Genomic DNA, 26381 nt, shown 5'->3' with positions numbered 1-26381 from the left:
AGTGTACTTGCAAAGAAATCAGATTTAAATCGGTGCTTCCAAGCAAAACTTCAAGTCTTTCAAAGGACGTGTTTCTCTTCATGCCACACTGAAGCAGGGTCATCCACTGCTGCCATACCAGGTTTAACAGCTGAAAGGGCTTGTCTTCCACAAGTAGAAGAGCTTTGGACTGAGTTTCACAACTCCATTAAAAATTGCTTTTAAAGGTATCCACTGGCACATAGAAAGAGGCAGGTGGGCTCACACAGAGATTTTTATCAAAGTAATATTATCCAGAACAGAAACCATATCTTTATAAGGATCTACGTGTAAATATGGGATGCCCTAAAAAAGGGCCAATTCCCATCCAAATCCCATAATACAGCAGTCTTAGCCAAAAAAATTGGAAGGTTTCATTGAACTAACGCCTATTCTTCATGACTAAAGGTGACAGAACCCTGCAACAGAATCATGGAATTGTTAAGGTTGGAAAAGACCTCTAAGATCAAGTCCAAACCATCAACCCAGCACCTCTAAACTACGTCCTCAAGTGCCACATCAATATTTTTTGAACACTTCCAGGGGGTGGGGATTCCACCACCTCCCTGGGCAGCTCCTTCCAATGCCTGACCACCCTTTAGGTGAAGAAAATTTCCCTGATATCAAATCTAAACCTTCCCTGGGGCAACTTGAGGCTGTTTCCTCTGCTCCAGTCCCTTGTTCCCTGGGAGTAGAGCTTGACCCCCCCCAGCTCCACGCTCCTGTCCCCCTGAGCCTCCTTTGCCCCAGGCTGTGCCCCCCAGCTCCCTCAGCTGCTCCTGGTGCTCCAGACCCTTCCCAGCTCTGTTCCCTTCTCTGGACATGTGCCAGCACCTCAAGGTCTTTCTTGTTGTAAGGGGCCCAAAACTGAGCCCAGGATTTGAGATGCAGCCTCACCAGTGCCCAGCACAGGGGAACAAAAGGAGGCTGGGCCTGGGCTCAGTTCAGCATCTCCACTGGGGCAGGCACAACACTACACTGCTGTCCTCTACCTAAACACCCAGAGGTCTTCTGCTTTCTCTTGCTCTGTTTTCAAATTAATTCAGAAACACCAAACTTGTGTTAAGAAAAAAATTAGTCTGTGGAAATTTGCACAGTAACAAAGAGCCCGTGATTATATCTGCAATTTTCATATGGGCTATGGCTGTACTTCTGATTTATGAAAAAAGCTTTTACATTCAAGGCTTTATCCCAAGCTTTTGCAATTAGCTGTATGTATGTATGCTCTCATGAAAAACAAAGCAGAAGTCTTTTCTTTTACTTTTTCCCTTTAATTTATCCTTTGCTGTAAAGAGAAAGGTTATAATTCACTCAATTGCTCATTTCTCTACCAGGATTAAGAGGTAAAAATGCTCCAGTTTCCTTGCCAGGAACCAGCAGCAGCACACTTGCCTGGCACAGCAAATCTTGCTCCACACCAAGAGAAATGTTGAAACTGCATAGACACAAATTAAAAAAAAAAAATTAACAAAATCCTATTAATTTCCGTATTGCATTGATCAAAAATCAGTGCCTGTACAAAGATCTGCAAAATTAAAATCAAGTCAAGCCTGTAGCTTTTAAAGCCTTCATCCTGGATTCTGTAATGTGTTCAATCATAATTAATTAGGCTTAATAATAATCTTATTATACAAAAGGTGTTTAAAAAGAAACGCCAAAAAAATCCCGAAGCATTTCATGAAGTAACATTTCCATTGACATGAAATAATATATCAATTACAGAAATTCAAACTCCTTCCAGCTGAGATTTTGCAAGTTTTTACTGAAGGGACTCAGACAAAGAAATACAAATCAAGAGACTGAATTCTCTGATTTTTGCCAGCTGCTGTTCTGGGCACTGAGCACAACAATTCTCTGTGACTAGAGCCTGGCCTGAGCTGCTCTGGACACAGAACAAGTTCAAAACTTGCAGGAGAAGGATTTACTTTTGTTCTTTTATTTTTGAAATAGCCACAAAACTACATCCTGGCTTGAGGAACAAGGTTACAAGGCGCTTGTCTTGCACGAATTTGCCTGTTTTATGGCACCCAGGACTTCTGTTCTGAGTGTTGTTCTTTTAAGCACAGCCTCTCACACGGGTTTAAATGTTTAGCACAAGACAGTCCAAAGAGCTCTTTGTTGTAGTTTGCTGCCAAGAGGTTTGGATTTGGGCTGGTTATCATTTGTTCTGTCCATACTAATGACATCCTTTAGACAAATATTTGGCAATGCAGTCTTGGCTTAAAAAAACCACAACATTTTCTCAAGGAAGTATCTTTTCATATTGTTAAATGAATATGAAAAAAAAAGAGGATGTCTGTATGGACAAGGTGGAAAACTACAGTACTGGTTACAAAACAAAGCAAAACTTGGACCTGTTGGACAAGAGGCAAAAAAGCAGGGCACAAGTGAAGCCAGAAAAGGCAGAAGCCCCAGGTTTCCCCACAGTGAGAAAACGTGTGTGTGCTGTAGAGTCAAACAAACCACCCATGCCCTCAGGTTAATGCCAACAGCACTAAACCAGAACTGCACGGAACCACCTCGTGACTGGTGTCCTGCTCCACTCTCCCTCAACCTGTAAAACGCGATTTTCCACACAAGTAATTTCAAGTTCACACTCAGGGAAGTCCTTTGCTGCTCTTGGAACGCTGCAGCCTTCTGCCGGCCTTCAGGACCTGCTTGGATCCTCTTGAATCCAACAGAAAATAATTAAGTTTTATGCAGCTTTTGCCCCCTTCAGTAGTACACCTTGAGAAGATTTTGAATCTTTTTTTTTTTTTTTTGGTAATGAAACAGGTTGATTTTAAGGAGAACGAGGGACTATCTGGACTCTTGCAGCAAACCTCAGACAGTAGAGAGAGCCCCAGGACTGCTGGGACTGGTCCCACAAAAACACTCCAGTGCAGCTCCTCCAGAGCCCCACAGACACCCAGGAACTGCATCTGAGGCAGCAATAATCTCCTGTCATTTATTAAGTTGAGCTTCAACAGATGTTTAAACAGGACTGAGGTTTATCATCAATAAATCCTGTCATGCTCACTTAGCTTTGCCTCTAATTAGGGATGCATAAACTCCCCTCGTTTAATTTCAAACCCCTTTGAACGCACAGTTTAAAAGCTCCATTTGTCTCAGAATTACTGCTTTGTGTTTTCAGTATAATTCTTCTATGGGGTTTTGAGACAAAACTGAAGAGGAACAAAGGAGTTGACCATGAACATTATCAGAAAAGGAGGGGGAAGAGTGAAAGTGAAAAATAAAGTATTTGAGGAACAGATGGAAAGGAAAGATGGAGAGCAGCAAGGAACATAACAAATGCATACCATGGCCTGTAAACTATTTCATCCCAGCTTGGCTTTTGTGCCATCAGATGGAGAATTCCTCTCTTTTAATGTATCACCCAGGTGTGAGACATGGGCTAAGTGAAAGAGAGGTCAGGATGTGTTTCTAGTCTGGGCACAAGATAAAAGACAAAGGGAAACTCAGGTTTTAAACTCTAAAGGTACCAGCTATTGATTTCCATTTTGTTAGCCCTCCAAACACAAAGTTTAATATTCCTCCAGATGTTTAACAGCTTTCCATTCTGCCTTTAGGACTGTCCACCTCTCATCTAAAGGAAGGTACCCTGACAGTCTCTCTTGTAGCACATCTTGACCCATCCACAGTTTTCCCAATGTTAAGACAGATTTGAAACACAGGTGGACTTGCCAACAAATAAATTACAATGTCACTGGCTGATCATGTCAGTGTTTTATCAGGGGAACTCTCTCATTATATCATTATAGATCTGTGAGATACACACACACATCTCTAAGCAGATGATTCCCAGGCAAGAAATATCACTCTCCTTTATTCCTGTTCTGCAGATTTTTTTGTCTATTACTTGTCACCCAGAGTAGTAGGTTACATTGCATTACAATAGACACAGTATTTATCAGGTTGTGGGGTTTTTTAATAATTTCTACTAAAAATAAAACAAGCAAAAATACTAGCATTGAGTTTGAGATTTCAAAATTTTCCCATAACAGTCCAGTTTCTTCAGACTTTACTGCTCATCAGAAAAGGTCATTTCAAAGAGCAAGACACAGCTCTGAGTGCCTGGTGGGTCTGCAGAGACCTCCATGGGTGCTGCCACCCCCCTCTTGCCTGCACCTTGCATGCTGAGTTTTGGGGAATTATGTCAGGTGCCACATTTTGGTATTTCCCAACCATTCAAAAAACACAGTACTTTGGCTATAGGCTCAGCAGAGAGTAAAGAAAAAGACATGAAGAGAGCAAAAGCTGCAACAAATTAAGTTATTTATCAGGAGGTGGATTATTTCACAGAAAATTATGCCTTTTACTCACAAACCAGCCACCAACCCTTTTCACACATCTATAAACCTCCTAAATACCACACAGTTTGAACTAGAACAGCTAAACACAACCTATCTCTGGTTCCTGCTCTCTAATTAGGAGTTGCTTCTTAGGATGAACAGCAGTGAGAAGCTGGTGCAGGTGCACAGAGGTGTTGCTGAAGTGGGTCCAGGTACAGGCACAGGACTGAGGAGGTCTGTGCCTCCACGACCTGAGCCCCATTTCTCTCATCGCTCGTGAGCCTCCTGGTGCTCACTCCAAATTTGGTATCTGATGGCCTGAGTCCAGGTTAATAAAAATATCACCCAGAACCCTTTGCAACATATTATTTTACTGCCTTAAGAAATATTGCTACAGCAAAAATTTCTGGCTCTTTTGTCTCCTCTACTCACCAAAACACACACAGAAGATGTGTGCTAACACTGAATATTAACCCTCTACCTTATCACACCACGGCTGTACAGGGAGTTCAGCTCCACACTGAGACAAAACACAATCACCTTCACTTGGCTTTCCATCATGGATGGGGGTGTGTTCAAGGAAACACTTTGCTTTGACAAATCTGTGTCCAAACCATTTACATATTTGTAATTGCAGTCAATATTGTGGTAAAACCTGCGAAGGCAACAGGGCTCCACCACACAAATGGATCACAAAACCACACCCCTCCTGGGGAATTTAACAGGGTAAGAACACACCCTTCTGAGAGGTCTCTGCTCTCACCATAACCTCTCATTCAATAGCAATATAGAATCATGGATGGGACCTTGAAGCTCATCTTGTTCCAACCCTGTCATGGGCAGCCCCGTCCAACCTGGCCTCGGACACTTCCAGGGATGGGGAGCATCATTTCTAACAACAATTCATCAGAGTTGTGAGAATGACTGTGATTTAACCTGTTGCACAGTTTTGTTCAAAGCCTTTAGAAAAAAAGTCTTCCCTCATTTAGTTTTTGCTTATGGGACATGCAAAAAGCCCAGGTAGAGGATATATAAACATTTTCCGTACACGCCCCTTCAATTTTACAAGTACAATATGAAAACATTTTGGAAACAAGGTGTTCTGAATTTTTTTCTAAATCAACACCAGAATACAGATATTTTTTTTTTTTTTTATGCAGGACCACTCATCTTTTTATCCTTAAGCATCAAGTGTCATCTGGTGGATTGACAGAGAACTGCACCGAAGAACCTCTCAGAGCAAATTTCACTTGGGAAGAAGAAATAAACAAACTAAGTAGAGACAATATTTACCTACAGCCTCAGAGATGCAAACAATAGAAGCACAAACCTCTTTCAGACGCAGGTGTTTAGAAGAGGATCAGCCATAAGACTCTCATAACACATCCAGGGATTTGATGGATTTACCTCACTGAAACTTGGGAAACACAAGCTTTTTATGACTTTCTGTCCAAAAGCTACAAGAAAGCATTATGAAAGCTACTAAAAAGCTGTATGTCTCCAGCAAAGACATCAAAAACACTCAGTCAATTTTTATCTTTTTTTTGTTAATTTAATCTGAGATCCATAAGTAACTTCCTGAATCTGGAACTGAAGCTTTAAAGGAAAACAGTCATCCTGGGTGACATGTCAAGCTGTTTTCCCTGATGAAGAAAATGATAAATAATAAAATAATCAGATGCCTTAATCAAGGCCAGTAAAAACACAACAAAGCTTTAAATAAAAGAGCAAAGGTTTAACTAGAAATCAAACTTCCTATTTCTTACTGTGCGTTTGCAACACACATCCCAGGCTCCTCTCTCAACCAACATTAATCAGCTCTGACATCATGATTTTAAAGAACAAACATCTCTTTTCTTATCACTAAAGAGAAGAGACTGAGCCAAGAAGACAGGTTACAACAAACTCCTAACAAAGCTGCAGAGAAAATAAAAATTAAATAAATAAAAGAGAAGACTTTGCCGGGATCACAAGAAGAAGATTGATTTCTATCAGTTTTAATGCTTCAATTCTAAAAGTAACTCCCCCTCCAAAAATGTATTCCTTTAAAGACATTAATTTTGAAATACATTATTTAGCAATCTTAATAAGTAAACCATGGGGCACATACCTTTGGGAAACACTCCAGTTTTTTAGGAAGAAGAGTGTTAATCAACTTACAAAGTAGAAAAATCATCAGCATCTTCCTGGCCTGTCAAGTGATTTCATCCCTTATTGTGAAGGGTCATGGCCACTGATGGCACTAAAGTGAGTTTTAGCTGTTTGAAACCACAGCAAAAGCCAATTGCCAGAGAAGGCAGCTCAGCCCCACAGCATGGCTCTCTTTGTTAAGGTCCTAGAGTGGTTTCATCTGGAAGGGACCTCACAGATCATCCCATTTCAGTGAGATGTTCCCAACGGAGACACCGAGACCTTCCACCATCCCAGGTTGCTCCAAGCCCTGTCCAGCCTGGCCTTGAACACTTGCAGGGATGGAGCAGCCACAGCTTCTCTGGGCAACCTGTGCCAGAGCCTCACCACCCTCACAGCCAAGAATTCCTTCCCAATATCCCATCTAACCCTGCCCTCTGGCAGTGGGAAGCCATTCCCCCTTGTCCTGTCCCTCCAGGCCCTTGTCCCAAGTCCCTCTCCAGCTCTCTTGGAGCCCCTTTAGGCCCTGGAAGGGGCTCTGAGGTCTCCCCAGAATCTTCTCTTCTCTAGGCTGAACAACCCCACCTGTCTCAGCCTGTCTCCAGAGCAGAGGTGCCCCAGCCATAGGGTCACAGAACTGCAGCTGTGTGCTCGCTTTTCACTCCTCTTGTTTATTCCTTCCCCATGCTGCATTCATTTGCATAGAGGAATTTAAACTGGGCCCCAGTGAAGTCAATGTACTGGCTGGAGTGGCTGCAATTCCTTTGTGCTGTCCTTCAGGTGCTCTCCTGCTGACCTGTGATCCCTCTGCAGGCTCTGGGCTTCTCTTGCTGGTACTGGCATCAAACCAGCAGAAGTGGGATGGATCGACGTTCCCCTGCCTTAGTTCAAAGCTCTCTTCACGAGCTTGGCAAGGCTATGAGCAAAGATGCTCTTCCCCTTCCCTGACAGCTGGACCCCACCTGCCCCCAGCAGACCAGGTTGCCAAAGCAAGGCCCATGGTCTAAGCAGCTGAACCCTTGGCTGGAAGGGAACCAGTCCCATGACCATTTGTTGAACCGCCAGATTCAAATGGTCCTTTCAAACCTGACTGGGAGGAATGATGAAAAAGCTACCTGTGCTTCAGAGTCCCCTACCACCACTCCCAGGGCTCTGCAATCCTTCTTGATACTCCTCAGACTGCTCCTGGCTATGTCAGTGGTGCCCACATGCAACGCCAGCAGAGACTGTCAGTGACATGGGGAGTAGACAGGACTGCCTCGCTCAGCTCCAGCATCTCTCCTGATGGATGGGTCTTTCCAGTGGTTCTGCAAGGGCCCCCCTCAGGCTCTGGGGGAAGGCTCTTCCTCCTGCAGGTCCTTGCTGTTGAAGCTGCCATCCTTCTGCATTATTGCCCTGGTGTGCTCTGTGTGGGGGGCAGATTTTGCCTGTTTGGCTGAGAGCTGCGTGTCCACTGAAAACTGCACTTGGAAGCAGCTGCTGAACTCCTCCTCGGCCTCCCTAGTGTTACACTACCTCCTCAGAGCCTCCTGCAGCTCAGCCACCTGCTGCAGGTCGTTCTCCACCTGGACACACTCTTTGCAGGCAGCTCTGCTGCCCATCCCTGCCCAAGGAGGAGGGTCCAGGCACTGCCTGCAGCCTGAGGTCCACCCTGCATCCTGTCCCTTCAAAGCTCCCTCCGTGAGGAGGCATCAGCCACAGCGGGGGTAGATGGTGCAGATCCTCCCACTGCAGCCTCTGCTCTCAGAGGAGTGCCCCCCATCCTGCCCTGAGGGCTAAGCAGGATGGTGCTCAGCCCATGCAGGTGGTCACACAGGGGCCCCGTGGCTGCTCCGTGTCAGTCAGACTGAGCCGTTCTGGGTTATGAAGTCAGACTCCATCAACTCTGTCATTAATCCAAAGGCAACTTGATGAGCAAAGTACCCCTTAAAGATACAAAATCAATTCGCTGTCTTTCCTGTGTGAGATCAAAGCTGTGGACAGAGAGGAGTGGCCAAGGCTCAGTTTGAGCCCTGGGGCAGAGCCCTACCAAGAAGCTGTCCAAGCCCACTGAGCAGCTTTCCAGGGGCTGACAGTGGATGTGTCACCATCCCCGTGTTAGCTCTGACCAGAGAGCTCTTATAAAGCTGTGTCCCAACTCGCCTCACGCTACTGGGTTTTGGTTTGTAGCTCAGCACAGTCTTGAAGCATGACCTGTGCTCCCTTCAGAGGAAATGCAATGAGGAGAGGCACTGAGGGAGTGCATCAAGCTCACAACAGCAGCTGACAGGCATGTGGTCTGCAGTGCCTTCCTAGAGCTGACCTCATGTAAAAGCCCTTCAGACACACACCCTGGGCAGATGGTGGTCCTCAGCACCACCTTCCTTCCATAGATCCACTTCTATAGGCTGCAGTTATTGTTGATGTAGACAAAGCCAACATAAGCTATTTTTGCTTTCTTTGGTATTTTTAACCTCCAAGTAAATGTTTTAGCTAAGCAAAACCTACTGCTAAACATTAAAACTAAGGATGCATCCTAACCAGGACAATACCAACTAGAACTGCTTCCCACTCCTGAATCAGAAACAAAATTACGCCGAGAACTGCTTATACTCCTGCCTTACAAGCCAAATCCAGTCTCCCCTCAAACCTGACACAAGAGAGAAGGCAACCACGAAGTGCAGGCTATCCAGGAGGAGGTGAGAACAAACTTCTCAGCAGGGATTTCCAGCAGGCAGCACCCACTGGAAAAAAGGTGTGTAAGGGACTGCTCGCCTCTGCATCCCAAGTCACAGCCCTAAAACTGAACTTCCCAAGTCCAGCAGGGTTTTCCAGTTAGTTCAGATAAGCTAATCCTCTTTTTTACAGGCTCACTAAAGTGCAAGCACTGTATACTGACATCTAAAGGTTCAGTTGCTTCAATTATCCAGTGAAAGTCAGTACTTGAAACAGGACAAGTTTCTGATTCTCCTGATTAAAAACTGCCAAGCAACCAAGTGCAAAATGTGGTCTGCTTAACTGCAGAGAAAGCCAAAACAACAGAGCAGCACCTTACCTCCCAGTAACCTCCTAGTTCCATGCCTAGTTGTTTTGGGTGAAATCTAAAAATAATTTAAGTAACTAAAGAGGTTAAAACAGTTGCCAAAAAAAAAAAAAAAATCAGTGTACCACTGGGCATATCATCAGCACACCATAAGTAAATAAATAGCCATGGATTTACCCCTGGTGCTCCAAAGTGAAGAAAGATATGGTCTTGCTATTAGTCCTAGAAGGATAAAAAGCTCCAAACTCTGCATATATGATAAGAGGAGCCCTCCCCTACGAACTGCAGGGTTATGGCTCAAGGCAAAGGAATGTCTTCCCACAGTGCCAAGGAAAGCCACTTCAATGTGGTGTCCTCATCCCCCATTAGGGATTGCAAACCCTGTGTTTAGGGGCATGGAAAGAAGCTGAGAGATTTACAAGAATTAGCAGGGCTGTATCTAGAGTTTCCTACAACACCCACTTTTTCCAGTGGAGGAGATCTGTGGTCTTCTGAGGACTCAGTCAAATGCCAGTTTATTCAGTACAAAAAGCTGTAGCTCCACCATGGCACCAGCTCCCAGCTAAAGGAATCTTCTCCTGACATACATCTTACAGATTCCTTAAACACACATCTTTCTAGTTTGGCCTTTAGTGTTGGTGCCAAGACTGCTGGCTGCCAGCACAGTATTAACTCAGGCTTGCAATGTTGGAAGGGGGCAGGGGAAGCATTCCTGACAATATTAACAATTAGGAGTTTCCTGCAACACCAGTGGAGTACTGGTGAGCAGCTGCAGAAACTGCAGAGAATGTTTTCCTTCTCTCAGACTTGATCAGCCATTATAAGATGCCAAGACAACCCATGTGACCACTGTGAGTTCCTGCAGGACCCCCAGAACGGCTTAGAACAGTTTAGACTATTCCCCACAGAACAGGACCACTGCAAAGCCCCTTTCTTTGGCAGAACCCAAATCCCCCCACTTTTCAGCATCCAGTATCCCACTTTTCCCACTGCCCTTCTCATGTAACCACCTGAGTCACTGATCATAAAACATCTTATATTCGCCACAAGAAGGACAGTTACCTTTGACTGCTGCAATTTTTCCTCATCTCCCAAACTGAAAGAAACCATGTCTTTCTAGATGGACCCATATTCTTCACAAGCTGAACCACTAAAGGAACCTCTTCAACCAACTTCCACTGTAATGAACACATCCCCATCTAACAAAGGAGAAAATGAAGGGAAAAAAATTTAAAAAGCTTTGTTCCTACTTTTATTTTCGCTTTGGAACAGATGGGTGTAATAGGCAATAAATATTTTTCCCTGTCGTTTCCTGCTCTTATGGATCAAAATCTTTCATGCTGTCTAAAGATTAAATCTCCTATCAAGCCTGTAATTAGAGTGTGGAAACAATAATAGAAAACCGATTTATTATAGTCTGGGCTTTTTCCTAAAAATATTGACATATTGAAGACAGTCCTTAACTGTTAGGCACTCCAAATCTCAAACTAAGATTACTTTACAACCTGCACCCTCAAACACTTTTAAAAATAATCTGTGGATTACCCAACATTTGAATCTGGAGGAGAGAACACTAATTTACATGATTTGTAGGAAACTCTACATTTTTTTCATTTCTCTGAGCATACTTATGACCTAAATCTGAGGAAAATAAAATAAATATCTATTTTCTTACAAAGCTGGATCTAAGTGCAAAGGAATATACTGAACCCCAAAGGACTCAGAAGAGTGGTTTCTTCCCTTACAAGCCACTGATAGGTATTTTGTCTTCTGCAGTGCTGGGTCTGCTTAGTGCTGCAGTGTTTCAGTGGGCACCTTAAATTGGGCAATTGTCCAGCCCACGACACCACAAAACTAAGCATGAGTGTACAAAGAACAGAAAACATGTCACTTTACAAAAACCCTGGCTACATGGCATAAAACTGTGGTGCACCCAAGCTTACAAACATTGCAAGACCACTTTTAGTAGTGGGTTAGCCCAACTGAACTCCTGGAAAATCCATCCAAGGATCCACCAATATATAAGGCAAACTAAAGCTGAGCTCATGCTGCCAAGGATCTGCTGTTTGCCTCCACTGGGATGAAGCTATTCCAGTGTGTATACAATGCATATGTTACTTTGGAAGGTCTTCTTAAAAACCAAACGCACCCAAAAAAAAAAAGCAAAACATCCACCCCCAAAACAGTACTTGTAACAAAGATTTTTGTATCTTCCCAGGCAGCAGACCCTCAGCCACCCTGGCCAGATCTCAGCCTAGTTTACAAAGCCAGTCCCAAAGATGCAGGTGCTGTCTTACCTGCAAGTTGGCTTAGCAGGAAAGAGCTCAGGGAGTGCTCCTAATTTGGGAGAGTAGCAAAGGGAAACTATTTAAATTTAAACACCAATAGTTTTTTTTACATGGTCAGTGCAACAGAAGTTAAGGAAGAAACTTGTGCTTGCATTAACCTTCTGGAACAGTTAGTCTGCCTGATGGAGTGTGGATCTGCCAGTCTGGACCAAATATTTAGAACACAACTGTTGCACTGTTAAACAGGCTGGAAGGAAGGAAGCCATACTCCTGATTTCTCTCAAAAAGCAATTCATTTTAAAAAAAAAAAATCCAAACCTAAAGGCAAAACCCAAACCAAAAACCATGTTAGATTTAATACTAGTGGTCAACAAAACCTGAAAAGGCATTTAACTCGATTTTAGCCCTTGTATTTGGACTACACAGAGAAGAGATGGAATAAGTGGGCCTGATGAGAGAGCAGCAATGCTGGCCCACCTAAATCAACTCCAAATAAGAGACCAGAGATGGCAGTATCTTTACTGAATATGCTGCATATTTCAGCCGAGGAACAGCACCAAATGCTGCCATTATCTAACTTCTATAAACACTTCAAAGCTATCTGTAAGCTGCTGTAGAAATCCACAGCTGAGCTATGCTACAAATCCTACATAAATCAGCCTTTATCACGACTGGCATTAAATAAACGTAAAAATAACAATGTAGAAAAAGTGCAGACTTCCAGTTTTTGTGTTTTGTTTTTTTTTTTTGTTTAAACAAACTGGCTCAAATCTTGCAGTTGTGAGATGTATTTCAAAAGGAGGAGAAAAAAAAATTGGACACTACAGTTTAATCAATACCAGAAAGCTGAAATGAAGACTCTACGTAGCATTTTGAATAGGCCAGCTGAGTGCAGGGAAAGTTCTTGAAAAACTAAAACCAGAGCATTCTGCGTACTCTAAGTGAAATAAATGGCAGTCATCATCACTAAAGCAGACTGAAAAATAAGGATTTGGATTTTAAAGCCTTTTCAGCAAGGGCACACCACTGCAGTCACCAGCATCAACTTAAGAAAACCTTAAAATCACCACTTGATTTTCAAGTCTTAAATAAACAAATCGAAACAGAAGTTACAGAACCACATTTGAACTGCTTCCCTTTTATAACTGAGTTCCATTTGAAAAGCCTAACCAACGTTTTAAAAAGGAAAAACAATTATATTCCACAAAAAAAAGTATTTTAAGGCCTGCGGTGCAAACGATGATTTTGACGTATTTTTAGAAAATAAGGCACATGACATTTGTACACGTTTAATGCATTTCAATAGATCAATATTTGATTTATTAATCAAACAGATATTAAATGAAGCCTTTTTTCCCCACTACACGGTGAAATAAAAAAAAAAATATTCAGTTTTTAGTGCCAAGTGCCTCCTCAGTAGGTGCCAGTGGGACTCCCTGTGGGCTGCAGGGATGTTCTAAGGAATGACAATGATGATGGATTTTGTTACTTATCATAGCACCACACACAGAATTCTGCAAGCTACACCCAGGGCCTACAGGCTCAAAAGTCTGTTTTAATACAGAAGATCACTTCTTCCGTCGCAACATAAAGGAACATAAATTTCAGGGGTATTACATTAAATTAAATTTAAAAAAAATCGCGGAAACAGCAGCACAATTATAGAGTTATCATAACTCCACACACACCACCTATCTAAATCTCAAGGGTTTGGATTTAAAACATAAAAGTTTCAGAGGCCTGAAAGCACAAATGTGCATTTTTGCAATCTGGTCCCCAGAAGGATCTCGAGATCAAGGCTAAGTTCAGCTGGAGCTGCAGTAACCCAGGGTTCATTAACTTTTATTACAGATTGTCAGCCAAGCAGATATCACAGCAGAAACACATCTTGGAAGGAGATGTCATCAGTAATATCCTGGAAGTTTCACAAAACTGGAAGACATCAGCAGACAGGAGAGACCAAGGACAGTGAGAAAGGGAAAAAGTAAGTGGTAGGTTGATGCTGAGCCATAAAGAGAGTTACATGAGGGTTCCTCAGTCACCCTGCAGTGGGACAAACAGGTGACCAGCACTCAAAAGGAGTTTGATGTTCATCCAGTGAAGCTGGAAACAGGAGACAGGATAATCTAACGTGTTTGGCCAGTTTGGAATCTCTCTCAGCAGCTGATACCTTTTTGTTGGGAAACCTAAGCGAGGGAGGTGCAAAAGCAGCTGCAGAAGAAATCAAACACTCAAGTTGTCTCATTTTAATGAGACTGAAATGTTTTGCTAAGGAGGATGAGTTATGAGGAAGACCAAACTCCTCCCTCTAAGCAACTGTAAATCTGAAATTAAGAGGCTCCAATAGAGGAAGTGTGGAGAAAGAAAAAATAACAGCCCTCCCCACAGTCTTTGGAGGGCCATCAGCTTAGAATGTAGATCTGCTGGTTAGTTCTTTTGTGTGGGTCAATCACCCAAGGCAAACCACCCTCCCCCGTTCAACATCTTTCTTTTAAAACAATTTAGGTGAAAGAAAAAAAAAAAAGAACAATTCCCCCTTGGTTTTTTTTTAGAACAAGTAAACCTATGACACAAGTTCAAAACCTGTGCTCTCAAAGTTTAAGAGGGTTTGACCAAACTTCCAAATTACAGGCACCACCTCCTCCTCCTGGGTTTCTGACCCTCCATCAATCAGAGAACAAAGCTCCACCCTTTGGAGGCTCTGCTTTGAACGATCAAAAATCATTCAGTGAGATTCCACTCCATTCTCAACACTGGTTCTGCTTGAAACCTATTCCAACAAGGAGGGAGGAGAGCAAAGGGAGCAACAAAACTCACCTGCAAATTCCTCACAGCTCTGGGAGAATCAGCTCAAATCCAAAATGCAACACTTTGCCTGGGCACAGAGCAGTGGGGTGGAACATCCCCCCCAGGTGTGTTATCATAATATGTTTTATCACTTCAAACATACAAGTAAACCAGTGGCACCACTCTGTATACAGTTTCTGAACAACTAGAAATTTATTTTTTTTAATAATATGTACTAACAACCCTGAATCTGTTAGCAGCCATAAGAAAACTTCTGTTTCCATGGAGGTCATGAGTTCTGTGGGCTGATGAACTCTCCTGCTTTAAGACACAATGCAATTTTTAAATAATTGAGTGCAGGGGAAGAAAAGAAATAATAAACCCACCTCTTGGTGCCAGCTATTCCATAACCATTTGCTGCAAAGGTTTTCACTATCTGTGGCCAGAGCCCTGGACTAGATGGATGAGTAACACAACAGCCCCCTACCCTTAAAATTCGCTTCGGCAGTTTCTTTGTCCTAAGAAGAGGATTAGCAGTTTTTAAAATAACTTTTGGGACTTGTATGGTCTGGGAATAACCAAAAAAACCCAGACTATCCTTTCAAGTAAATAAAAAAGTTGCTTCTTGGAATGCAGAACAGATGCTTTTCTTGACTGCACAACCATCAAAATCAAGCAACCATAACTCCAATCACAGACCCAATTCCAAAAACTCCAGACACTATGGATGAAACAGGATTTTTTTTTTTAGATTTTACTATTTTGAGGAAATCTTACTCTCCCCTAACTGTGAACATCTGCACCTCCATCAGTAAACTAAGAATGGCAGGGCAAGACATGTATTTGCTACAGATGAAAAAAAGTTTTAAGAAATTTATTTCTCAACTGCATAATAATAACTATGGGGGGACTGCTCCCCCCAGCTTTGCTATTTGGCTCTGGATTTTTACAGCCAAGAAACAGCCTGTAAGAATTCCAATTGCAATTAATAAAGCAGACCTAGAAAAGCTCAGCAGGCAGCACTGTTTGTTCCTCCATGGGAAACTTCACTTTGAGTGAATAACTCCAGCAGCCAGTGGGAGCAATGCACAGAGGTGGCACACCTGGCTCCAACAGGAAATTGGAATGGCTGAGATTTTCCTCTGGACAAACTTCATCCACCCCCAGACCAGGGCTTTGCAGATATTCAAAGAACAGAGAGAAAAAAAGGGGAGAAAAAATTAAATAGAAAACCCATATACTCTACTTCACCGCAAACCCTTAAGAGCTCCAACACGCAGCTGGGCATTGCTATGGCCTGGGGGCTGGACCTTAATCACCTTTTTTGTAGGTTCAGCCACAGCTCCAGTGCAACCATGTCAACCAACATCCCAGCTTTGCCTGTGGGGGCACAATCCCTTCTTCTGTCACGAGGGAATACAATGCCCAGTTTGCACTGGGTTATGTGCCCAGCTCTCCCACGCGGGCGCTCACTCCCAGCGCTCCTGGCAGCACCACGGAGCTGCAGTGCTCAGCCCAAGGGCCAGACCACCACCAAATCCTGGGGCTCCAAACATATCTCCAAACATGCAGCACAGGTGGGCTGGGGAGAGGAAGCTCCATCAGTGTTCACGGCCTCTGCCGAGAGCTGCCGTGAGAAACCTGCCTATTTCTGCCCCAAAAGGTGTGGGAAAAGAGTTCACTGTCATCCCGTCTGTCCCAGAAGGAGTGCAGCCAGCACAGGGCATGCTGCTGGATTGTAACAGCAAAATCTAAGGAAAAAACCAAACCCACGGGAAGTTGAGATCTGGTGGTATTTTCGTCCACTGGTTTGCAGGGAGATCACTCCTTCCTTTACCTTATTTATATCCTTGCTCATTACCCTGGAGAACCTTTCCCTTACTTCTTCTGTAATCTCAGTTTAATCTCCACAAGTGTTTTGTACAGGTTTCCTCTTTCACAAATTTCATATTTCTTACAAATTTCGACTTTTAAAAACACCTCCTTCTTCAAAATCTCTTCCTATGCCTCTGTCAGGTTTTTTGCACTGTACTCACTACTTTTTCCTTCTTTTCTATCTCAGTCTTCCCTTCTACTGCTTTGTTCACGTCAGTTGTTACACAAACGTTTTTATTCAGCCTTTTGAAGCCACGGGTGAAATTCAAATCACGAGATGCACAGGGTCAGTGGCAGGAAACACAGTATCTCTGTACATCTCATCCTGGAATACAGCAGTGGCTGTGGGGTGATAATCACACTGAACAGGTGATTCCTACCAAACATGGTAAGCCCATATTTGGAGGCTTCTTCGGTCTTCCTTTCCCAGCTCCTTGCCCATCCCCAGGGTTTGGTACAGTAACTTTTACCCTGTTCCAACCTCAAAGTCCAAAATGATTGCTGAAGTAGCAAGAATCTCATGAATGTAAATATTTGCTCAGGGTTAAGTTACCAAGAGAGAATTTCTGCTCAGAGCCTGCAAGCTCAAAAAGAAAGAATAAAAAGAGGCCAAGAGTTTAAGAAAACTAGAGGCCAGTGTTAAATTCCTTCATTATAGTCAGACACCTGCCTGCTTTTCAGAAGTCTAAAATAAACAGGAGAAACCTCTGACATCCAAGCGATATTTAGACGGTGCCCTGCCTTCCAAAAAAATACTGGGACTACTGAGTTGTTTGGACTTTTAGAAATCAGACTCTTTAATATGGAGGTTGTTATCCTCCAAAAATCTCCATCCAGACTGCCAGGATGCCATGTACAGATGTGTAAGCTACATGCATATGCTGGACCCACATGCTCTGTCCCAAGGATCAAGGTTGGGCTGACATCTAACCAGTGTCAACTTTGGACCCTGTGTTAGTGTTTTAGCCATTCATATTAATTAACCAGCTTGATGCACATCAGAAATTAAGAGTAAAGGTAGCTATTGTTAGTGCAGTGGCTCTGTACACTCCAGCAAGAGATTATTCAAAATGCCTGAAGAGAGAAAAATGACAAATATAACACGCAACTGATTCATTCCATAGTCCGGCATAAAAATGCTCTCTCCCTGAATATCCATCAAACAGAAGAATGTCTAAGAAGCAGCATCAAATCAGCCTCTGAAGAAACAAAGAACTAGAACTATCTTTCAAAAGGGGATGCTTCAGCACTTTAAGATACAATTTCAGGGATGTAATTACTCATGGCCATGGTGAAATGCATGAGGACCTACAGTGATTCACAGCTCCTCACCTCTCACAGCAATGCTCACGGCTCTGCTCTGTCTCTGTTAATACCTAAAAGATTCTGTCATCCCAAAAGATGCTTTTTACTATGACTAACAACAGATTTGAAGACCATGACTCTGACTGCTTCTGACTCAACCTCAGGAGCACCTTCAAAACTGCAATCAACACTTCCAACACATTTAAACATACTGTAGAGGCCTATGCAATTTAAAAACTTAGAAATTGTTATTCTTGCTTTTAGTAACACTGAGCTCTCTCAAAAATCACCAGCATTGAAGACACTAAAGTTGGTAACACTTCACATATTTCTTCACAAAACCTCCTTCTCCAGGCTGTTGGTGCCCAACATGAGTACAGAGCGGGACCCACACTGGTCATTCTGACCAGGCTCTCGGGGCTGCCCACCACCAACACACATCACATCATTCAGGTTTAGTAACCAACTGCTTTAGCACAGGAGAAAAAACCCATTTTAGCACTTCTGCAACTTTTTTATGCTGATGGTTGACTGCCATAGAGCCATGAGTTTTAGAGTTCATAACCATAACACTAATCATGCTAAGAGGGAGAGAAGAATGACTGAGGGAGAAAAGTATCCTGCCCATATCTGAAGGGTTATTCAAACAGCCTGGCTCCAAGGTAGGAATTTTGGCCCTCTGTTAATGGAGCAACTCGGGGTAAGGAATTGATAAAATCACTTTGCTGAGCCCCCTAAGGACCCTGCAGGGAGTCCTGCATGAGATGGCTGAGGTTATGCTAAGTCAACAACCTCCTCTCCCCAGCCTTCCACCTCAATTCTCCACTTCACCTTCCCACAGCACTTAAATGGCTTTCTGTCCCACACCAGGGTCTTAACAAGAAAAGTGCAACTCAGAAAACAAGGAAGCAGGTAATACCAATAAACTCTGAAATTCAACTGCACTTCACAAAAAGACAAAAACAGCAATGAAAACCAGTGACAACCAGCAGAACAAGGTGGGAGGACAGCACTTTGAGAGGCAGCGGTCAGGGACCACAGAGGCTTTGCACTGTAAATAAAAGTTAAATAAAGTTAACCCTGAGAAGCCAGGCCAGGACTGCAGACCTGGGTGTTTCTCACACGTGGTGACTACTGCCAGGAAAAGCAAGAGGTGGACCACCAAGGGAGTGGAGATGAACATCAGGCTCCAGGCAGCACCAGGGAGAGAACACCAGGCACCAGCACATCTCTCCGTGGGCTGGCACAGCACCTGCCTGGCACCCAGGGACAAAACAAACACCCAGCAACTCCCAGCCAGCACAGACACAGGGAACAGCCACGAACTGGGAGATGAAACACAAAGACCCATAAAATTTTAAGTGTAAAATGCAAATCTAGTTGTACTAAACGTTGCTTTTAGGAGCTGGCTGGGAGCGGGGAGAGGAGAGGGAGGGGCACAAAGTTCCCCTGGAAGCACTTTCCAGTGTACCTCCACTATTGTTCCACCAACAAAGGCTTCTCAAATTTCACCACTCATAACTCCAAACCAGCCAGAGTTCCACGCTGTGACTGACTGCCTCCCAGATACTCCAGAGAGCACAACGCTGAGCTGCACACATCTATTTCCAGTTTCACAGGGATTTTCACAGCGGAGGTTCGGGGTCCTGTGCTCAGGGGAGCCAGGCTCAGTGGGGACTTCAAAGGGGTTGGCAGAGGACAAGAAAATGAGAGACCTGAGAGCTGGTGGTGGGCACACAGCAGAGAGCTGCCACATCATGGAAAGAACTTCAACAATACTCCCCTCCTATTTTCCCTGTCTCTCACTCGTGCCTTAGTCCACCTCAGCTCAGGCTTTCCTCATATTCTCTGTTCCTGTATCTGAAAAATATATGAAGCTATTTTTTTCACTTAAAAGGAACTTTCAACCAGTTCACAGAATTTGGATCAAGAGACGTATTTTCAAAACAGTATCAATATTCATCATTATGTAAGAATTGCAAGTCACAGGAGGTCTCTCAAGTCAAACATTAAATTTCACATTAAAATTTGATAATGCTGACACAAACAGATACCACAGTAGTTATTACTGCTTTTAATGTGCCACTGTTCACTCCACTCAGACAAGTTAACATCTACATAATTAATAGCTCCAATCTCTAACACAGTATCTGTATCCTGGGAGCTAGAAGTATTTATTACTTAGGCTTTACCAGTCACCTCTTTTAGTTTCAAACTGAGCTTTCAGTAAACGAAAAATTTAAATTTTAAGATAAAAATTTAAATTAGTTTACAAAACATCTTAAAGAAAAAAAATTAATCTTACTCAAAAGCATTTCACAAAGTTTACAGCTTCAGTAGAAAGGGGTGTACATTCAGAGAGGAATCAAAGCATTTATCACATCACTGCTGCATTTACACTCCCTGCCCTTTCAATTCTCACACAAACCACTGGGTCACACTCACTGACCAAAGCAGGATCATTTGCACCAATGTTACTGATCCCCAACAATCTCTAAAAAAAAAAAAAAAAGGTATGATTTGGAAAAAAACCCCCCATATGTCCATTATTATTGAGCTGGGTCAGCAAGGACAAGTGTCAGTGAGGAACATTAAGTGTTCTTTGAGCTTACAGCCACATGGGAAGACAAAGCTGTTCTCAAAACCTCCTACAGAAGTTAGCTGTCCATTTTTTATTGAAAAGCACTAGGAAATACATGCCCACAGCACTTCATCTCACACAGCTTGTTTGAGAACAAGGCCTTCCCAAAACCAAACCATTGGGATGCTTTGGAAAACCCAGCCACAAAGCCTGCCTTGAAAACACTGCAGTGCAAACAATGCATGAGTGAAAAATCATCACCTGGGATTCTTAATTCCCAAGTCTAGTGTCCCAGGGTTTCAAAAACCCACTTCCACCACTACCGACCTAAGATAGTCTTCTTTGTTCGGGATCACGCTGCACAAGTTCATCCCACACAAAAAGCCATGGGGATCATCCCCACTATGATTCCACCATTTTTACTGGTTTGAATATAACATCCTCTCTTGCATCTCTGAGACATTCCAAGATCAAACACACCCTGAAGTCCTGGCCTCCTCACACATTATCACCTCAGCTAGCGTCTGGAGTTCGGGGGACACCCACAAGAATTCTGGGGGTCAGTATTTCTGTGGCATCACATCACCACACTGGATCTCCTTAAGGAACCTGGTATCAATTCCCCAGGCTTCCCTGCCTCTGTGGAAGATACCTGACAGGCCTTGCATCTGCACACTGGGAAAGAGAAAGCCCTAGCTTCACTCTCAGTGAGAGCCTTTGACATACATTTAAATGCAAGAGGCTGCACCAAAGGGGACTGGCCAACAGCAATTCCAGCACACCTGATCAAAGCCACAAGAACAAGCAAGCTCTACAGGCTTTCCTTAGATCACCTCACTCTGGGTGCCCTGACTCTGAAAACTGAAATAGCACTCCCTGAAGAGCATCAACCACAGTCAACAAAATCACAAAGGCACACATGCAGTGGGATATGTATTGCACCAACTAACCTGAGAACCCTGGCTCCCTCACTGACAGGGAGGGAGGCTGCTAACACAGGCATTCCAGCTACTGCAGGCTCCAATCCATGTGGGAGGACCAGCCTCCAAACTCAACATATGGAAGATCGGTACCCAAGGAGTTTGGGAGGTGCCAGAAGTCAGATTGTCTGAATACTCCTGGATCCAGGGGAGATGGGGAACCTCAGCAGCTCCCCATAACCCTTCCTGGGTTGATCCAGACTTTAACTAACCAAGAAACAGGGCAGAGAACATCCACTTTTTAAACACAAGAACTTATTTCTTCAAAAGAAGGAGCTCCTTCAAACTCAAACTCATTGTTATTATCTTTTTTTCTAGCTTTACTAAGGTAAGAAGACATACAATAGAAAGAACTGGGTCACAAATGACATAAATCAGGAACAACCCAGCTTGCTTATTTCAGGGGATGATTTTATAAACACAGGGGATGAGTTTATAAAACATCCTCCTAGCATTGTGAAAACTAGCTTTCCATGAAAAATAAACTTTTTATAAAGAATACAAGAATACTGTAATCAATGTACTGGTCACCACACGTAACCCATTTCCATTCTGTGCACTTCTCTGCTTAGACAACAAAACCAGTTCTGGTCATTAACAATTGCCAATAGTCTCTTCTACTCCTTGGTGCTGCTGTGTATCAGGCACTGCAAGATTCTTTTATATTGCAGAGCCATTTTCCTTTGTGTTAAAATTCCCTACAGCTTGCAAGGGAACTAAGGTAGAGTATATCCCTTTAACATAGTTTAACCACCCTTAATATTTGGAATGGAAAATGTGACTTAGGTACTGAGGTTTAAAAAACAGCTACGTTGCATGTGGCCAATTTTCTAAACATGAATCTCATAAGGTTTTTTAGGGCCTTTTTTTCCCCTTTCTTTCTATTTTTTTTTCCCCAGGAGAATGCAGGGCTTACAGAGACAGCCAGCTAAATGCAACAGACCATTATGGCCCAGAGGTTTCCAATTTGCAGCTAGAAATGGTTTACATTACGAAAACTAACAGTTCCAAAAGGTATTTAAAAAGAAGAGTGGGGGAGAAAAGAAAAAAACCAGCATTTCATAAGCGCCTAAATATGGACTGGCAAGGAAATAAATTTAAATCTATGCAGTTAATAGCCAGTCTTACCAGAAGAAGCGTTTAGGAGAAAATGGCTTTATGTGGCTCTGGGATAACTAAACCCACATTTTTCACACAGCTCGGTGCTGTGTTTCGGTGAAACGCGGGGTCCCCGGGCACTGTGAGGGGCGCAGGGACGCGGGAAACCCACCGGGGGTGCGGGAGCAGAGCCGGGGGAGGGCGGGGCGGCCCCGCTGGACACGGGGCTTGTCTCAGAACCCTGGGGGGGGGGGGGGGGGGGGGCATGGAACGAAAAAAAAATTTTTGAAAAATTAAAAAAAAAAATAAATAAAGGAAGGAAGGAAGAAAGTTGAGCGCAGTGCCGCGGGGTCGGTGCCGGCTGCCCCGCTCCCCCCGCACCGCGGGGCTCCCAGCACGGGGCACGGGCGGAGCGGGGAGGCGGCGGGGGGGGCCCCGCACACCGGGAGCCCCGCAGAGCCCCCGCACTCCGCCGGGACCCTCGCCCGCCCCGCCCCGCTCCCGGCCCGGCTCCCCGCGGCCGCCACCGCCTCCGCCCAGCGGAGAACTTGGCGGGCGGGCGAACGCGGGGCTCGCTCGGAACCGCGGCCGCCCTTACCCTCCGGCTCCATCTGGTCCCGCCGCCGCGCTCCGGCGCTCCCCGAGCCGCTACGCGCCGAGCTGGGCCGGGCGCTTACAAAGGCGGCCGCCGGGCGAGGGGGGTGGGTTTCCTCTCCCTCCCACTGCAGCTGCATCGCGCCATGAGGCGCCGCCAGCGGGACGCGGCGCCCCCGAAGGCGGCGGAGGCGGGAGGAGCCCCCGGCCCGGCCCGGCGCAGGAGGCCGCGGGACCAGGTGCTGCTGCCGGCGGCGGCGAAGGGTCGCCCTCGCCCGCCCCTCGTGAGGGGTGGGGGCCGAGAGGAGGGGGAGGACACCCCTCCCTGCCCTGGGGAAGCAGCGCTGCGAGGAGCCGGAGCGGTCCCGGGCCGGGCGGGGGCTCCGCCGCGCTCCCCACACCGCGCTCCCCACAGCGAGGCCGCTCCCGTGCCGCGGGGACGGGGATCGGGGGGTCCCTCGGGCGAGAAAGAGGAGGGCGAACCTCGAAATCACGTCACGGGCGGCAGAAAGGGAAACGGAAGGGCTGCAGGATCCGCGCCAGCTGCTGCCCTGGGAGCCAAAAGCTCCACAGTGCGGCCGGTGGGGCTCGGGGGGAGCCCGGCTGAGAGCCGGGGCTGCGGGTGCCTGCCCTGCCCGACCTCCTGCCCTCCGTGTCCGTGTCTGAGAGCAATTCACACACGAATTTTGTCTGAGGGGGGACCAAACCCTGTTGTTTGCTCCCCCTCAGGCAACCAGCCTCTTTCCCGCTTGCCAGAACCATCCCAAGCAACGAGGTCTTTTCTTTTTGAAACAAGGTCTTTCTTCTTGAAAACCGGGGGCGCCCGACTCGCTGCCGTGTGCCTGGACAGGGAGCGGCTGAGGTGGAGGGTGATGCTCTCCTTCACGGCGCTGCTGAAGTGCTCCTTCTGCACAGCCAGGTAAAGCCCCGCGTCCTCAGGTGAGGCACATCTTTAAAGGAGAGCATTTGTGAGAGTTAAGATCTCCAGCTTCTCGTCACAAGGAAAAAATAATAGTGAGGAAAAAAAAAGCTAAATATATTAAGCTTAAAAGCACCTATCAGTCCATCTCTGAAAGCACAAAGTCATGTAAAATGGTCTTCACAAAGGCATTTACCTCCAGGAAAAAAAAATGCAAAACGGTACAATGAGAAGTTATGTATGTTGAGCTTTAGTCTATTTTCTATTACCCAGAAGTTGGTCACTGCTCCTTACTTCCCCCCTGAAATATCCAGCATTGATGTAGGCACCACTATGGAAATACACATTTGAACACTTCAATAGCATGGTGTAAGAGAAAAATAGTTTTATAATGGCAGTCATAAAATTAATTTCCTTGGACTAATTATTCCAGGATAATTCCAGGGTGACTCTGCAGATAGGGTCTCGTTCAACTAGCGTAAGAAAGCAGATTTTTCAGTGATGAACCAATCTGAGTTTCTTGTTGCTCTGGAAATCCTACCTGTTAATATGCAGCTAATGATTTCAGATATTTACTGCTGTACAAAATGGTTATGGCTCCCTGAGATTATTTCTGTTCTTTAATACAACGAGGCAGGTCTTCTCTATGGCACTTTGAGCAGAGCAGATCCGAGCTCACCAACCACTGCTGCACCTTATCAGGTATAATGGGAGTTCAGCAGAAACAAACTTACAAGTCGTTGAAAATTACCCATGTTCTTTGCCCTCATGAAAACAAGGTCCACGCTATTAATTGCAAAGCGGAGGTAAACTTTATTTTAAGCATTTAAATGTGTTTAATATATCACCAGAACACCAAATAACCAGTGTCCTTTAAAGTTATCTATTTATTTCCTGCCCAGTTCTTTCCCCACCCTAGCCAGCATTTTGGGTTGATTTGGGTTTTGGGTTGGGTTTTTTTTCCTAGAGAATTAGAGCATTTTTCATTGTAGGTGCTCTCAACATCTACGGTCTGGGTATGTGCAGTATTGAATTTGTATCTCTGACCAGAATCACTTAAGTAATTCAGGAGGCAGTTTACAATTTAAGCAAGTTGCTTAAATTGCCATTGCTTTTGACCAGCAATGCACATGTGTGCAAGGGAGAAAAGGGCCAGTAAATGCAGTGTGAGCAGTTAGCAAAGTTCATACAAATACTCTTTCTCTCCAAAAAGAAAAAAAGTTGCCTGTCATATCACATTAAAATTCTTGTACAAGAATAGCAAAGTGATTCTCCTTCATGGTAGGCTTTGCAGTTCAATAAGGATTACCATTGCATGTCCAGGAAAGATAAATCCAGTGAGGGTAAAAATAACCTCTTCTGGATTTAATGGGACATTGGAGACCAAAGAGCCAAGGCTTTGCAAATCCATGGGGTCTGTCTGACATGCTTTTCACGTAGGAGAGATGCATGTTGTGTTTCCTTCCGGATGATGTAATTCTCAGGGTGACCCTCATGTGCTTTTGCCATCATATGACACTCCACTGCAAACACAAAGTTCCTTTGTGTGCAGAGTCCTTATTTATAACTCTTGCAATTTTGATCAGAGCCTTTTTTTTTTTTCCCTTCCTGAAGGCACTACTTTTCACGTGAAGATGAAGATTTGAAGATTACTGTGACATGACTTTTAAGTATTTATGCAATATGGTTCCCATGAATTTGAAACTGAGCCTTTTGCACTTGCAGAGAAAGCAGCACTGCTTTCTTTCTCATTTACAAAGAGATTAAACCAAGCAATTGCAATAAAAAAATTAAATTTATGGCAGCACTGAAGCTGATTCTGTTGCTTTCACTTTAAATTTGAAAAAAAAAAATAAAAGGTCAGAAAAAAATATTTTTAAGCCAAAACCCTACCGGGGTAGGGTATGAGGGCTTTTTTAATTATACCTTAGGCAAAAGCAAATTTACTGCATATTCACGAACACCAGTTACCAGAGCAACCAGGAATCCAACAGAAAAAAAGCACAGAACAACAGATAGAAATAAGGAACTGCAGATAGGAGTAAAGCAGTTCTCCATTTGGGACACACATCCTGTGGCAGCTTGTATGCCCTGGCATGTGATTTTTATAGCAAAGTGGAAAAGTCTGTATTTTAGCCCCACTTCATGAAGGAGTTGAACTTAAATATTCATGGGGGCTTGAATGTTAATTCTCTTTAACAATAGACATTTCCAATCCTGGACTTTCTAATTTCACTGGTATGCTTTATATACTGGTTTAACAGGTTCTTTTCATTTAAACTGATGCAGATCTTATTAAGGTAATATAGCTCAGAATTGTTATTGTGCCTCTCTGAAAGCAGAATTAGATTCATACCACAGGTCATGAGTGATCAGAGTGGGTCACCTGTTTCCAGAATCTGATCTTCACAACTGAAAATGTCCTCAAGGGGGGCACCAGAGCCATTCTTCATCTTTTCAATGCTGGGCTGGGGCAAACAGTTCTCCTGCTG

General features: G+C 44.3%; 1 protein-coding gene and 1 long non-coding RNA gene across 6 annotated transcripts in view; one reads left to right on the top strand and one right to left on the bottom strand.

The window, feature by feature from the left end:
• The window catches only part of FGD3 (FYVE, RhoGEF and PH domain containing 3), a 108820-nt gene extending 85644 nt beyond the window's left edge, over nt 1–23176 (bottom strand). For 2 of the 4 annotated variants that reach the window (XM_027664966.1, XM_027664974.1), the window contains exon 1: nt 22975–23175. In XM_027664966.1, coding sequence (XP_027520767.1) covers nt 22975–23110 — 136 coding nt within the window. In that variant the 5' untranslated portion in view covers nt 23111–23175. Of the gene's footprint in view, nt 1–22974 lie in introns of all 4 variants that reach the window. The other 2 variants (XR_003531156.1, XM_027664973.1) reach the window with 2 other exon arrangements.
• Nucleotides 23155–25715, top strand: LOC113957442. Of its 2 annotated transcripts, none has more exons than XR_003531158.1 (3): nt 23155–23209; nt 23767–23889; nt 25504–25715. It is a non-coding gene; the product is annotated as an uncharacterized LOC113957442 (long non-coding RNA). The 2 variants fall into 2 exon arrangements; XR_003531157.1 differs by having other exon boundaries at nt 23767–23909.
• The last annotated feature ends 666 nt before the right edge of the window (nt 25716–26381 follow it).

The sequence above is a fragment of the Corapipo altera genome, unplaced genomic scaffold, assembly GCF_003945725.1.
Source record: "Corapipo altera isolate COAL_440 unplaced genomic scaffold, ASM394572v1 124, whole genome shotgun sequence".
Lineage (NCBI taxonomy): Eukaryota > Metazoa > Chordata > Aves > Passeriformes > Pipridae > Corapipo > Corapipo altera.
This window is presented reverse-complemented; position numbering and strand designations above follow the sequence as displayed.